This window comes from Cebus imitator, unplaced genomic scaffold (assembly GCF_001604975.1).
Source record: "Cebus imitator isolate Cc_AM_T3 unplaced genomic scaffold, Cebus_imitator-1.0 Scaffold297, whole genome shotgun sequence".
NCBI lineage: Eukaryota > Metazoa > Chordata > Mammalia > Primates > Cebidae > Cebus > Cebus imitator.
Genome location: NW_016107612.1, coordinates 2172625 through 2187212, shown reverse-complemented (window position 1 = coordinate 2187212; position 14588 = coordinate 2172625). Strand labels below are relative to the sequence as shown.

Below are 14588 nucleotides of genomic sequence, written 5' to 3'. Positions count from 1 at the left end.
AGCTCAGCCCGTGGGATGGTGCACCCGGCCCGCCTGCTGCGCACAGCCCAGCGCGGGACCGCGGTCATCGCAGAATCTGCCGGGCGGGTGCAAGGACGGGGTGGGGCCTCTGCGCCCGACCCCCACCTGGGGCTATACAGGGAGCCGGCGGCTCCTGGGCGTCACCACGCCTTTCATCTGTGTCGCAGCGTGTTTGCCTCTGGATTAGGAACTCCCGCTTCTCCTTGCCTCGAGATGGACCCCAACTGCTGCTGCTCACCTGGTAAGGGACACCTGGTTCTGCTCCTTAGGATGCCCGCTTCTCAGGCACAGTACAAGCTGTTTCTGGGTTTGAGAAAGCTGAAGGGGACTCCTTTACTTCCTTAAGCGCTTTCTTCCCGATCACGTCCCTGAGACCACTTCCCTCCTCCCTGTGTCTCTAAATCAGAGTTGAGGGTACTGAGGCCCAAAGCTGTCCTATTCCATGTCACACAGTTGGTCAGGGGGGCTGTTGGCTGAGCCCCAATGCTCTGACCAGGCTCTGAGCAGCCAGGGTGGATGGAAGGTAGAGGACGATTGCCTCTTCGGAGTTCAGGACACAAGCTTCGGGCCTCCAGTCCCAGTCTTCCTGGGCTGTGTCTGGAGCCTGGAACCTTGCTTAGGGAGTAAAAGCAAGAGGACACTTGCCCTTCCCAGCATGAAAGGAGAGGAGATGGGGCTTCTCTTCCTCTCCCATGAGTGGGAAAGGAGCTCTGAGTGCTGGCCCGGCCCCACAGAGGAGGAGGCACCAAGGGTTATTGACTACCGCTGTGCCTTCTGCATTTCACTCACCGCTCACTGCCTTTTTCTCTTCCTTGCAGGTGGCTCCTGTGGCTGTGCTGGCTCCTGCAAATGCAAAGACTGCAAATGCACCTCCTGCAAGAAGAGTGAGCATGGGGACTTCCCTGAGAATCTGGGGGATGGGCCAAGTTAGAGCAGGGAACTCAGAGCTCCCCAGGCAACGGGTGGGCCAGTGACCAGCTTCCCCAAACACCTCCCTCTGCACCTGATTCAGAATCAGACCTCAAAGTGCCTTAAAAATGGGTGAGTCCTAGCCTCTCCTTACTAAACTGGAAACTGATGCCCAGAGACGGTACCAGGTAGTGCTGGGGACAAAGCTGGAACGTGAACCTAGGTCTCCTGCATCCTGATGCAGCCTTCTTAACCCTTCAGGGTCCTGAAGCACTTCAGGCGCAGGATCTTGGAGACCCCGTGTGGTTTCTAATCTGATGATGCAGCCCAGAGCTAGCCTGGCCCTCCCCAGAACTGCTATGTCAGGGGTTTGCCACCTGTTGGATTGTGAAGACTTTCCTCACCTAAGTGTGGGTTTTGGGGGAACTGGCCTCCCTTCGTTCTCATACCCCCAATCACTACCTGTCCACTCTTCTGCCCTGTCCCAGACTCAGGTGGGGCTGGGCAGCTTTTTCACATAAAACCTTCATCCCAAAGATCTACCCGTTGTCTCCTGACAAAGCCACACCATCCTGAAATGAGGGTCAGCTGGGGCCGGAGGCAGGGCTCGAGCTGGGCCTCTGCTGGGGGAGGGAGGTGCCTGGTGGAGTCTGCTCTGACCTCTCACTCTGTCTTCTTCCCCAGGCTGCTGCTCCTGCTGCCCTGTGGGCTGTGCCAAGTGTGCCCAGGGCTGCATCTGCAAAGGGATGCCAGACAAGTGCAGCTGCTGTGCCTGATGCCAGGATAGCCTTGCTCCCAGATGTAAATAAAGCAACCTGTATAAACGTGGATTTTCTTTTGTACAACCCTGACCCATTTGCTCCATTTTCTATGAAATGTGTAAATGGCAATACATTCATCTAGACTATTCTGGCTCTGGGCATCTCATTTGTTGTTGGGTAGATCGCACTTGGTTTAGTTGGGTTGTAGGGAACCCATATCGTGAGGCATTTCAGAGAGGGGACCATGGCAGTGGGGTTCTGGGTGCAAGGTGTCCTGCAATCCTGCCAGGCCTTGGCTCTCCTTTGTGAACTATGGCAAACTAGGGTGTTTATTCTACCGCCCTCTAGCAACAGTTAACTGGTAGTAGCTGCCCTTTTTGTGTATCAGTATCACAGCCTATATTCAACAGCCACCTATGGTGCGCCTACTGCCTACACAGTTAGGCATGGGATTCTTGGTGGTGAGGGGAAAAGGGGGCTTGTGGGTTGCTGGGGAGACAGATGGTAAAGAATCTTGTAAAGAAGAAGGTGCTAAGGCTGGGCGCGATGGCTCACACCTGTAATACTAGCACTTTGGGAGGACAAGGCAGGGAGATCACCTGAGGTCCAGAGTTCAAGACCAGTATGGCCAACATGGCAAAACCCCATCTCTACTAAGAAAATAGCTGGGCACAATGGTAGGTACCTGTAATCCCAGCTACTTGGGAGGCTGAGGAAGGAGAATTGCTTGAACCTGGGAGGCAGAGGATGCAGTGAGCCGAGATCACACCACTGTACTCCAGCCTGGGTGACACAGCGAGAGTCCATCTCCAAAAAAAATAAAGGTGCTGTGACTGAATGTACTTGAGGTGAGCCTGAATGAAGAACTCTTTCCACTGGGTCTGACAGCTGCATTCCTGCAGGGGGCACAGCTCTAGCAAGGGTCCAGAAGTGGGGAAGAGCCTGGCGCTTGGAGAACAGAAAGAAGGCCAGTGTGTGATTGTGATTGTGTGAAGGCGAGAAGCCCATGTTCCCTTTGGAGAGGGGAGAGCAGAGCAGAGTCCTCATTCATCTGAAGGACTGCCTCACTGGCTGCACAGCTGAATCACTTGGGGGGGGGGTTGGAAAATTACGCAAACCAGTATTCCACTTTCCCCACCCCTGCAGCCCTCTTTTTGATTTTTTTAGGGCCAAGTGGGCCCAGGGAACTTACATTTTTAATAAGTACCTAGGTTTGAAGCAGTCACATGGAATTATTTGGTGAAATAAAATGGCCTCTGCCAGTTCCTCTCTGGTTTCAGGACTGGGAGATGTTTTCCAACCCAGTTGGTATTTGGAGCAACTCTCCAACATGCGGCTGCCTGTACTGGTGACCGAGGGAACCTGGAAGTGCCCAGCTCCTGGCTGGCTGCAGAGGGAGAGGCAGGCAAGCCTCACCATGCAGTGTGGCAAGTATCTTCATGGAGACCAAACCAAGCTCAGAGGGCAGAGCTGAGCCTCCTTGGGGGCTCATGCTATGGAGACACCGCCCCACTGAGGGTGGGTTGGTGCCTGAAGTGCCATTTTCTGGGGAGAGAATCTGACAGAGACCTCAGAAGGCATGAACAAGGCTGTGATGTGGGCACTGCCCCATTTGTCTGAGATTTGGTCCAGGGCCAAAGCCACGAATGCACCCAGCCAATGCTCTTGCACAACTGTGTTTTGGGAAATTGCAGCTGCCGAACCTCTCAAGGGATAGGTACAGAACGTTTTTGCCAGGTCTGATAAACATGGTCATTCAACTTGCAGCTTTTTCTTTTCCAAGTCATCTGTGCAGTGGCATCCTGCTCCATCCCTCACCCCCAGTCCTGAGCCCCGTCTTCCCTGGGGCTGGGTGGGGCATGATTATTGTGAATGTCTGTTGGAGAGATTCATTTAGAGTCATTCAGTTTTTTTGATGTGGCTGTTATTGGAATGGCTTAATTCCAGAAGTTTCATTGTCAAGCACACCATCATGAAACAGCCTGGTAAAGCAGTTAAGTGAGTCGGCTCTGGAGCCAGGCTGCCTGCCTAGACCCACAGCCCCACTAGTTAGGCAAGTTATGCGGTCTCAGCACCTCACATTTAACTGCATGCGGGGACAATAATAAGGCCTATCTAATGGGATTGTGGTGAGGTTGATGTGGCTAACACAGTCCCTGGAGCCCATCAAGGCCTCAGTAAGTGCGGGCCAGGTGTGGTGTCTGGCAGTCAGTAGGCGATTCCTAAATGTTCTCTGCTTAATTCAATGAGCACTTATTGGACCCCTACTGTATGTAAACCATTGTACTGCACACAGAGAGGTAAGATTATATATAAATAAGAGCCAATTCCTTTGCAGGAGATTTTATTCAAGTCTCTGTTGAAATCAGGGAGCAATTATTTACTACTGCAAGATGCAGCTGCTGAGCTGGGACAGAGAGCAGCATGGAACTAAAGATTTCTACCTCCAGGAGAAGGATCCATTCCACAGTGACTCTGGGATAGGCCGAGCATGAGACAGGCTAAGACTGAGGTATGAACACTTTGGGAGAAGGATGTGATTTAGACAGACCAGGAGAGCAGGAGAAAAACATTCACTCGGCTGGACTCAGTGGCTCATGCCTGTAATCCCAACATTTTGGAAGGCAGAGGAGGGCAGATCGCTTGAGCCCAGGAGTTTGAGACCAGCCTGGGCAACATGGCGTAACAATGTCTCTACAAAAATTTAAAAAAGAAAATTAGCTGGGCATGGTGGCATGCACCTGTAGCCCCAGTTATTCAGGAGGCTGAGATGGGAGGATCACTTGAGCCTGGAATGTTGAGGGTACAGTGAGCTGAGATTGTGCTACTGCACTCCAGCCTGGGTGACAGAGCAAGACCTTGTCTCAAAAAACAAACAGGTATTTTTGGTAGAGACAGGGGATCTCACCATGTTTCCTGGGCTGGTCTGGAATTCCTGGACTCAAGCCATCCACCACCTGGGCCTCTCAAAGGGCTGGGATTACAGGTGTGAGTTACTGCACCCAGTTTAATTTTTTTTAAAAAAGGTAGCACCGAATGGACAAGACAGGGGCATTGCCAAAAATGTCAGACTCAAATTTTGTTAGTGGCAACAAGAATTTCTTTGAGGGGGAAACAGATGATGAAGAAAGTATGATTTTGACATTGGTGCCCATTAAAGATGATCCAAATATAGAACAAGTGAAACCAACTGTTTCTTCAACTGCTGATGACAAACTGGAGAAGCCTAAGAAACACAGTAAAGTTCATCTACCTCCAGCAAATGAACAATCCACAGCTCCACAAAAGCTAGATGCAGAATACCAGTCCATCCCTTGTCGACTGTTTAGCCTCCCATTAATGAGGTGTGCTGGGACACTTTGTGGAACTGGTATCAACACTAAGGTTTGAGTCCTAATGGCAAGAAAATAGAAGTTTATCTGAAGGCTGGGCATGGTGGCTCACGCCTGTAATCCCAGTGCTTTGGGATGCCAAGGCTGGCGGATCACCTGAGGTCAGGAGTTCAAGAACAGCCTAGTCAACATGGTGAAACCCCATCTCTACTAAAAAAAAAAAATTAAAAAAAAAAAAATATATATATATATGACCAGGCATGGAGGTGCACACCTGTAGCACCAGCTACTTGGGAGGCTGAGACAGGAGAATCACTTGAAACAAGGAGGCAGGGGCTGCAGTGAGCCGAGATCACACCACTGCACTCCAGCCTGGGAGACAGAGCAAGACTCCATCTAAAAAAAAAAAAAAGAAGAAATGTATCTGAGGCTCCATACACATGCTTACCCTGAATAACAGCAATATATTCCTGAAATGTCACAGGAGACCAGATTACAGCCACGGTCGAGGAAATGCAAGGCAGTGACCGTGAAAGCAAGGCTTTAGAAAAGTCGTGAGATGAATGAGAAAGCAGAAGAGACTAATATGTTTGAAGTGATAACTTCGGCTCAGGAAGCCATGTTGGCATCATGGGCAAGAATTGCTGTGAGAGCCATTCAGCCTAAGGCTGTGAATTCATGTTCTATTCCTGCTTCTGGTGAGGCCTTTTTGATGTAAGCCTCTGGTGTTGGGTGGTGTGTGGTCCCTGGCAGACTTCTCTCGGCAGACCCAAAGGGTTGGGTCCACCTGCAGTTTCATGCAGGTCAGGCCTGAGTACCTACCATTCACAGGAGGAAGATTTCTCTTTTCTTGATACCTGCCTGTACTTTCCCATCCCTAGGCACAGAAGATAATATGTTACACCCCGAATATGCTAAGAGGAATAAGGATGTGATGAAAAAGATTAATGATGACAGAGAAGCAGCAGCAACCTGTTTGAATACAACGCACGAGAGAAAGAGGGATGTACTTTCAGACCAAGTAACGTACTATGAAGGAATGGAAGCAAAGACAATTTGAATGAATCTTCATGATCTACAAAACAAAATGAGTGATTAGGACTCCACAGTGAAGACAGTTGACTAGTGGCACAGCCTCATCCAAACAGCCCCTTTCTGTGAGTCTGAAAACCCATTAAAAGAAAGTTACTGCAATCGGCCTTAAAAAAAAAAAAAAAAAAAAGCTGAGTGCAGTGGCTCATGCCTGTAATCTCAGCACTTTTTGAGGCCAAGGCAGGCGGATCACAAGGTCAGGAGTTTGAGACCAGGCTGACCAACATGGTGAAACCCTGCCCCTACTAAAAATACAAAAATTAGCCAGGCATTGGTGGCACACGCCTGTAATCCCAGCTACTCAGGAGGCTGAGGCAGGAGAATCACTTGAACCTGGAAGGTAGATGTTGCGGTGAGCCGAGATCACGCCATTGCACTCCAGCCTGAGTGACAGAGTGAGATTCCGTCTCAAAAAAAAAAAAATTTACTCATTCACCCATTCATTTATTCGCATGGTCACATGCTGGCCCACAGCAGATAGAAGATTGATGGGTGGGCTGGACAAGCAGGACAGGGGGCTGTCCTGACACTGCCCAATGTGGATGGTGAAGGCAAACTGAACCACTCAAATCCTCTCTTCTGAGAGACCTGAGGGGCTAACAGGGCTGCCAGAGTTCATGCTATAACTGAAGTTGCATTATGAGAATAGTAAAGCGCCCACCCTAAATAGAAGCCATGAGGACAATTAGACCAAATCACGTGCCTGCTTTTCCTGCTTTTCCGGGAACTGCTACATGGCTCAGTCCTATAGAGACCCAGAGAAGCTGAACATCCGCTGACAGGGGTCCAAATAATACCCACCTCCCTTTGAATCCTGAAAGCAAACTCTGTGTTAGTCAGGGTTCCTTGGATGCAAGCAACAGAAATGGACTCTAGCTAAATTAGGCAAAACAAATTCATTGGAAAGATACTGGGGACCCATGGAGTCAACTAGATTGATGGAGAACTAGAGTCAGAAAATGGGGGGTTGCTGTGAGTGGTCAGGTCATGTCCCAGGAGCAGCCCGACTGGGCTGCAGCAGTTTGCACAGCTGTCCCCACTGCTTCTGCTGTCCCCAGATACCCCCACCACTGCCACTGGCCATTGGTACTGTGAATGAGTTCTAAAGGATTCATTGAATTCTTTACCTCCAGCTGGGGATTCAAAGTCTCAGGAAGTCCATCTGGCTGGCAGTGGGAAGGAGAATCTGGCCCCTTCAGGTTCCCTAGGGGGACATAGGACTGCACCCCCGAGACCCACCCTGTGGAGTTTCTTCCTATAGCAGGAGGAGTCCTGGCAGGAGATCTGTGAGCCATTGGGGAGAGTTTAATAAAAGGGTTGTTTACAAAGGAGCAGGAAGGATTAAAGGAAACAAATAAAAGATGCAAAGACTTACAGGCTTGCAACACTGGGGAGCAATTGCCAGACCCAGGCGTGGCTAGCCCTGGAACCCAGAGAAAGTAGCTACAGGAGAGGGTGTCCCAACAGAAGCTGTGACCCTCAGGTTGCCACACAACTTGGTGAAAGGGAGTCCGTTCAATGATCTCCTCTCCATTCTGTGACGTCCTCTTCTCCTCACCCATCTCCTGCCAATGTGCTCATTGGCTGAACCCAAACAGATGCTGTCCCTACCGCTGCCACCCTCTCTCTGGATGGCGGGAGGAGGGTGGAGAGTGAATCTAGAAAATACCCAGCACACCCTCAAATAGGCTGTGTCCCATCACTAAAGACCATGTGTGTCTTTTCCTTACACCCTGGGAGACTTGAACTAATCTAAAGACGAATTCAGCTTATGGGATTGGAGGGGGTCAGGGGTGATGGTGGAAGCCATGTATGGTAGAAGCAGGAGTCGGGGTGGGGGTGGAGACAGTGCAGGCATTTGAGGGCTCTCAGAATGCCTGTCTGCAGGTGTGGCTGAGCAAGTCTGCTCAGAGCCCCGTGAGGAGTGGAGGTGGGGAGAGAATCTGAATCACACACCTGTATGTCCCATGGGACGCTTACCTGGCTCCATTTGCGGCACCACAATACCTACTAGGCCATCTTTCTTTTCCCTTCCTTCCTGGTTTCTTTCCTTTTTTTAATTTTAGGTTTGAGGGGTACACGTGAATGTCTGTTACATAGATAAACATGTGCCATGGGTGTTTGCTGTAAATATTATTTCATCACCTGGAGACCAGATTACAGCCACGGTCGAGGAAATGCAAGGCAGTGATCGATAGTTACATTTTCTGCCTTTCTGCCTTCTCCCACCCCACCCTCAAGTAGACCTGAGCATCTGTCACTGCCTTCTTTGTGTTCATAAGTTCTTATCATTTAGCTCCCACTTATAAGTGAGAACATGCAGTATTTGGTTTTCTGTCCTGCGTTAGTTTGCTAAGGATGGCAGCCTCCAGCTCCATTCATGCTCCTGCAAAAGGCATGATCTTTTTCTTTTTTATGGCTGCATAATATTCCATGGTGTATCTGGACCACATTTTCTTTGTCCAGTCTGTCACTGATGGGCATTTAGGTTGATTCCATGTCTTTGCTATTGTGAACAGTGCTGGAAGAGCCACTTTTTCAGGGTGATCCCTGGGGCCGCCCCTGGATGGGCGAAGGACCACATTCACCTCCTGCCCTGGGCAAAGCTGTGAAGTCAGCGAGGCTGACCCTAGTTCCCCTCACCCTCATCTACCATCCTTAGTTCATTTCTGGCCCCCTCCACCCTCCATGGAGGAAGATTCTACCTGCTGAAGAAACCCACAAATCTTTTATGCAGGGAGTGGAAGGTTAGGGTGGGGTGCAAGGGCTGGCTACTTTTCAGGGATCAGAGCTTCTCCCTCCTCTGAGGCTCTGCCTCTGCTGGACAGACTTAGGGATTCTTGAGTCCAAAAGGGAGGGAGCAGAGGCAAGGCCGGGAGGCTAGTGTTGTCACCCAGGCCTGGGTGATATGAACAGCTTGGTGGACTGGTCCCTTGGGGATTCCAGAGGTAGCCTCACAAAGCTGGGGCATAGGCCTGTGCCCCATCACCAGCCACCTTGGCTTACCAGATACATCATTTCCATCCTGGGGGTGGGCCTACCCCCCAAACCTGAGCAAGGCTAAGCCAGAACCTATACCAGTAGGTCAGTGATCTTGAGTCTCCCAGTCTGGGAGTTTGTCAGCATCAGTGGCCCTTCAGAGAGACAGGGCAATGTTTCACCCAGAGAAATGACTCTCTGGGGTGCATTCAGGCAGGCATGGGCATTGGTTAAGTTTGACTGTCTGGCATCCATCCCCCCAACTTACTTTAGGGGAATTCCCATGCCTCCATTGGGCACAGCCTTGGTGGGAGGGGAGAGCCAGGGGCCTGGTTTCAGCTAAAAAAGCTGAGGGCCGGAATTGTATTCTCCAGGGAGCCTCAGCCGATTGGATATTCCCTTCGGGAATTCTGAGACATGGGGTAGAATGTGTCTCAAAGGACACCCATCACAGGAGCACACCCCAACCCCATGGCATTTACTTGAGTCCTAAGAATGACCCCACAGTCCCCACCTTTTACTTGTCCAGCAAATGATAGAATGTCCCTCTGTCTCCCAGGCTGGAGTGCAGTGATGTGATCTTGGCTCACTGCAACCACTGCCTTCCAGGTTCAAGTGATTCTCCTCCCTCAGCTTAGTCTGGACAGACATCCCTTTGGTGGGGAAGGTGTTGGTGGCATGAGAGGGCTTTCTCTATGGCATCACAGGGCCACCCACTGTGACCAAGCAAGATTGTCTTCACCTGACCTCCAGGGCCTGAGATGCTGAGGGTAGAACTGGATGGGGGACTGGATATCACGTATCATCCCATGACCACGTTCCTTCTTGCCTGGGCCTGTGAGACACGCCCTTGGGTGAACAGGTAGGCATTTCCTACCCTTGGGGCCTGCCACTCTCAGGCCTGGGAAAACTTACTTTCCTGGCAAAAATTCAAAGTTTGTAACAGTCAGAAGTGGCTCTTCAGAATCTGGGGGGTTACATGGGCTGAATCCCTGGTACGGATGAGAAAGCCAATGCAAGGCTGGGCACAATGGCTCACACCTGTAATCCCAGGACTATACCCTTAATAGTGACAATTAAAATATTTCTAGATATGCCAAATGTCCCTGGGAGGCAAAATACCCCAGTGCCAGTTGAGAACTGGTTTAATTCATTGATTAGTTTATCAAGTAAGTACTTTCTTAAAATTAAGCTTCTAGACAAAGGCAATGGGATTCTAGGCAGATTGAAAGCTGGGTATGTAAAAAAAAAAGTCACTAACACAATTCGGCTATGGTTACCAAGAATGTAAGTGCTTCCCCCGCCCACTGACAGATTCCCAGCTCTTCTGTTCACTTTTTGAAAAGGCACTGACTTTGCTTACTGGATGTTTGCTGTCCCCTGGTGGCCATTTCTCTTTATTGCACGCTGATGGGAATCCCAATTCAGTGCCGCTAAGTCAACCCAACCAGCACATCAAAATGTTAAGACGATGGCGAAATCCCATCTATACTAAAAATACAAAAATTAGCCAGGCATGGTGGCACATACTTGTAATCCCAGCTACTCAGGAGGCTGAGTCACAAGAATCGCTTGAACCTGGGAGGTTGAGGCTGCCGTGAGCCGAGAGAGTGCCACTTCCCTCCATCCTGGGTGACAATGTGACCCTGTCTCAAAAAAAAAAAAAAAAAAAAAGATTAAGTCAGTCAGACTTGCTTTCCTCGGATTCTAGAAAGAAGCCCTGGGGCTCACAGCTCAGATCATGTGAGAGGTGCACACACAGGCCATTGAGAAAATAGTCTGGAATTAGCAAGAGCTGGAATAAGCAGTAACCTGCCTGTTTTCCCCAGGCCCACCTTAGTTTGAATGTTTACACCCACTCCACCCCTACCTTTCCTACTGTTAAAGGTTCTACTTGAAATGCATTTATAATTTGTGATCCAGTGCATTTGAATTCTCTCTTAAGGATATTTTTGAGAATTTTATATACTTGGAGATGGACATATTCAGGTTGCTAAGATAGGGACATCTTATACATCAAAGCAGTGTTTTCCAAATGTGTCTGATTAGTAGAAATAGACAAATTAATTCAATAAGCCTAGGTGGGACCTTCCAGCACATTGTTAGGAGCAAGACCATCTGGGAATCCTGTGTCATGGGGTGTCAGAGCTGTTGCTATAGTAACTCCGTGAGCTGGGTGACCTTGAGGGTGAGGAGTCTTTCTGAGCCTCAGTTTCCAGGCTTGGGCCACCTCCTTGTCCATCTGGGCCCAGATAAAATGGTTATTTGAGGTTTAGACTTGAGCAGAAGTCAAGTTCTTCAGCTGTTACAATACAGATGCTCCTTGACTTAAGGGGGTAGGGGGGTGCTATGTCCTGATAAACCTGTCATAAGTTGAAATATTGTATGTTGAAAATGCATTTAAAGTATCTAACCTACTGAGCATCATAGCTTAGCCTGGCCTACCTTAAACATGCTCAGAGCCCTTCCATTATCCCACAATTGGGCAACATCATTTAACACAAAGCCTATTTTATAAGAAGGTGTTACACATCTCATGTCATTTACTGAATACTGCACCGAAAGTGAAAAAGTGAAAGGCTCTGTTGGTATTAAAAGTACAGTTTCTACTGAAGGTGTTTGTGCCATTGTAAAGTCAAGTAATCCTAAGGCGAACCCTCGTAAACTGGGTATTTAATAGCAATAGCAATGTAGTTTCAAGAGGCTAAGAGCTACTTCGGGTGAGTGCAGCCAGAACTGTGATGTATTTTTAACACAGCCACAGGATTCATCCTGGCAGAGCATGTCACTTCTCTCATCTGAGCCCTTCCACGGCTTGCCACTTCTCTTGGAGTAGAAGCCGAAGTCCTTATGTCGGACCAAAGGGCCCTACATGACTGTCTTTCACCAGCCACATTTGCCTCTTTCTTTTCCCGAAGATCACCAAGAATTCCTGCCTCAAGGACTTTGCACCTCTGCCTGGGTGCCTGGGATGCTCGGCCAGCTGGCCCCCTCCCTTCCTCCCTCCCTTCTCTCAAGTCTTCACTCAGCTCCCTTCCTGTTGGAAACCCATCCCACCCCTCTTCCAACTTTATTCCTTCTCTGAGCCTCGGTCATTGTCTAACCTCCCGTATTATTATTTGATTTGTTGTCTATCTCCCCTAACAGACTGAACACTCCATAAGGGCAGGGACTTTCTAAATGGAAAAATTATTTCTTACTGCAGACTTTCAATGGCAGGGCATGGCCAGCCATGGTGGTTCACACCTGTAATCCCAGTACTCTGGGAGGCCAAGGTGGGTGGATAATCTGAGGCCAGGAGTTTGAGACCAGCCTGGCCAACATGGTGAAATCCTGTCTCTACTGAAAATACAAAAATTAGCTGGGTGTGGTGGTTCAGGCCTGTAGCCCCAGCTACTCAGGAGGCTGAGACAGGAGAATTGCTTGAACCCGGAAGGCAGAGGTTGCAGTGAGCGAAGATCGCACCACTGGACTCTAGCCTGGGCAACAGAGCAAGACTCTGACTCAAAATAAAAATAAAAATAAAAATACATAAGTAAATAAATACATAAATGGCAGTGTGTTTACTTAAGAAATAAGTCAGATGCTGGGCATGGTGGCTCACACCTGCAATCCCAGCTCTTTGGGAAGTTGAGGTGGGAAAATTGCTTGAGCCCAGGAGTTTGAAACCAGCCTGGGTAACACAGCAAGATCTCATCTCTACACAAGAAAAGTTAAAAAATTAGCCAGGGGTGATGGCATGTGCCTGTGGTCACACCTACTAAGGAGACCAAGGCAGGAGGACCGCTTAAGCCTGGGAGGTAGAGGCTGCATTGAACAGTGATCATGCCGTTACACTCCAGCCTAGGCAACAGGGCCAGACTCTGTCTCAAAAAAAACAAAAAACAAAAATAAAACAAGAGTCAGACAGGGCAAACTTCATTAAAGATCTCTCTCTTTGGAAATAGGGCCAATATTTGCAGAAAGCAATTATAAGTCATTATGTAGTCATAGAAAAAGATGTGCTTTATAAAATTCCGCATTAAAATATTCGATCTGTTTGACTTAGCACATGAAGCAATGTAATAATCTCACATCTTGGTTTTATAGGCCCAGAGGAGATCTGCCGTATGTTTTCCCTTCTTGTTACCTTAAAGATTTATTCAGTCAAGGAAGGAATAAGAACAGCAAAGGGCTAGCCGGGTGTGGTGGCATGCACCTGTAGTCCCAGCTACTCGGGAGGCTGAGGCAGGAGAATCACTTGAACCCGGGAGGTGGAGATTGCAGCGAGCCGAGATGGTGCCACTGCACTCCAGCCTGGGCAAGAGCAAGACTCCATCACAAAAAAACAAAACAAAACAAAAAACCTACAGCAAAGGGCAATTGTGAAGTAATTGCCCTGAACTTCAGAATGGGTGCCAAGAAATGAACCATGATGGCTGCGGTGGCTTTACTCAAAAGAAGAATTTAACCCTTGATAGTTCTGGGGTGTGAGGTTCTGGAGTCGCTGTCGGACATGGCATCTGAAGGTCTGAGGTCAAGTCCTGTCTCTGCCATTTACTGGGCATGTCACTGTGAGCCGCTCACTTATTTTGCTATATCTCCGTGCCCAGAACAATGTCTGGCACACAGTAGGTGCTTAGTGAGAAAGAACAGCTGAACAAGAAGCTGGGGTGGCAATGCACCCTTGGGAGTGCTGGGGATGGGAGGAATGGTCAGAAGACCCCTAGGATGCACAAGGACCCCCTCCCCAAGTTGGGAAGGAAAAGCACATGTAAAGGATTCCTCTTCTCTGTTGAAGGTCTCTGAACAATGTTAATTTCACCAACTATAATTGATGCTCAGGGGCCAGGCTCAGGGTGGAGGGTGGGGTTAAGGGATGCTGCCAAAAGGTCAGAAGCCAGCAGGGTGGGCCTGCCCTGGGCACGGAAGCCTACACATCCATCCAGTGTGGGCCTGTGGGGTTTGTGCCCGCTATGGGGGTCTTATCCAAGACTCAGAGAGCACTGAGGAAAGAGCAGCCTCTTGAAGGGAGGGGCTAGGGATCAGGAAACCTTGCATGGGGAGACCTTGAGCTCGGAGAATGAACTGGATGCAACCAGGAGGTGAAAGTGGGGGCGTATCTTGGCACAATAGTGTTTCTTTAGTTTCTTTTTTTTCTTCTGCCTTCCTGCCTTGATTGCCTAAGTCATATACGCTTGCGGTAGAAAATTCATAAATTCTAGAAAAGAACTAAGAAACTCTCACCACCCAGAGATGGTCCTTGCTAGCACTTCAGTGTATATCCATGTAGTCTTTGGCATTATTAATGTTTAATTATGCGTAATAGATAAATATATTCTTCTTGTAAAAAATTAAAACATGACAGATACATCTCAGTAGTCAGCCAGCCCCACTCCTGGTCCCTTCCCTTCAGCCCTCGTCACCTCGTCACACTTCATCAGGGTAATAAATAGCACTCTGGACTATTCTTTATATACATAGAGATATAGAGACTTTTGATTTTCTTTTCTTT

At 49.0% G+C, this 14588-nt stretch overlaps 1 protein-coding gene and 1 pseudogene across 1 annotated transcript; both read left to right on the top strand.

The window, feature by feature from the left end:
• On the top strand, window positions 1-1837 carry LOC108285454 (keratin-associated protein 5-5-like). Its single transcript, XM_017502681.1, has 3 exons — window positions 1-262; window positions 840-905; window positions 1615-1837. Exons 1-3 carry the CDS (start codon window positions 16-18, stop codon window positions 1704-1706), a joined length of 405 nt encoding a protein of 134 aa, XP_017358170.1. The 5' UTR covers window positions 1-15; the 3' UTR covers window positions 1707-1837.
• Window positions 1838-4754: 2917 nt separating this feature from the next.
• LOC108285453 lies at window positions 4755-6245 on the top strand (annotated as a pseudogene).
• Window positions 6246-14588: the final 8343 nt, after the last annotated feature.

Excerpts from the sequence above, each read along its gene's own strand:
- LOC108285454 (XM_017502681.1), top strand. The coding sequence starts at position 16 with ATGGTGCACCCGGCCCGCCTGCTGCGCACAGCCCAGCGCGGGACCGCG. Across the intron at positions 263-839 it reads CAACTGCTGCTGCTCACCTG|GTGGCTCCTGTGGCTGTGCT; the intron begins GTAAGGGACACC and ends TCTTCCTTGCAG. Across the intron at positions 906-1,614 it reads ATGCACCTCCTGCAAGAAGA|GCTGCTGCTCCTGCTGCCCT; the intron begins GTGAGCATGGGG and ends CTTCTTCCCCAG.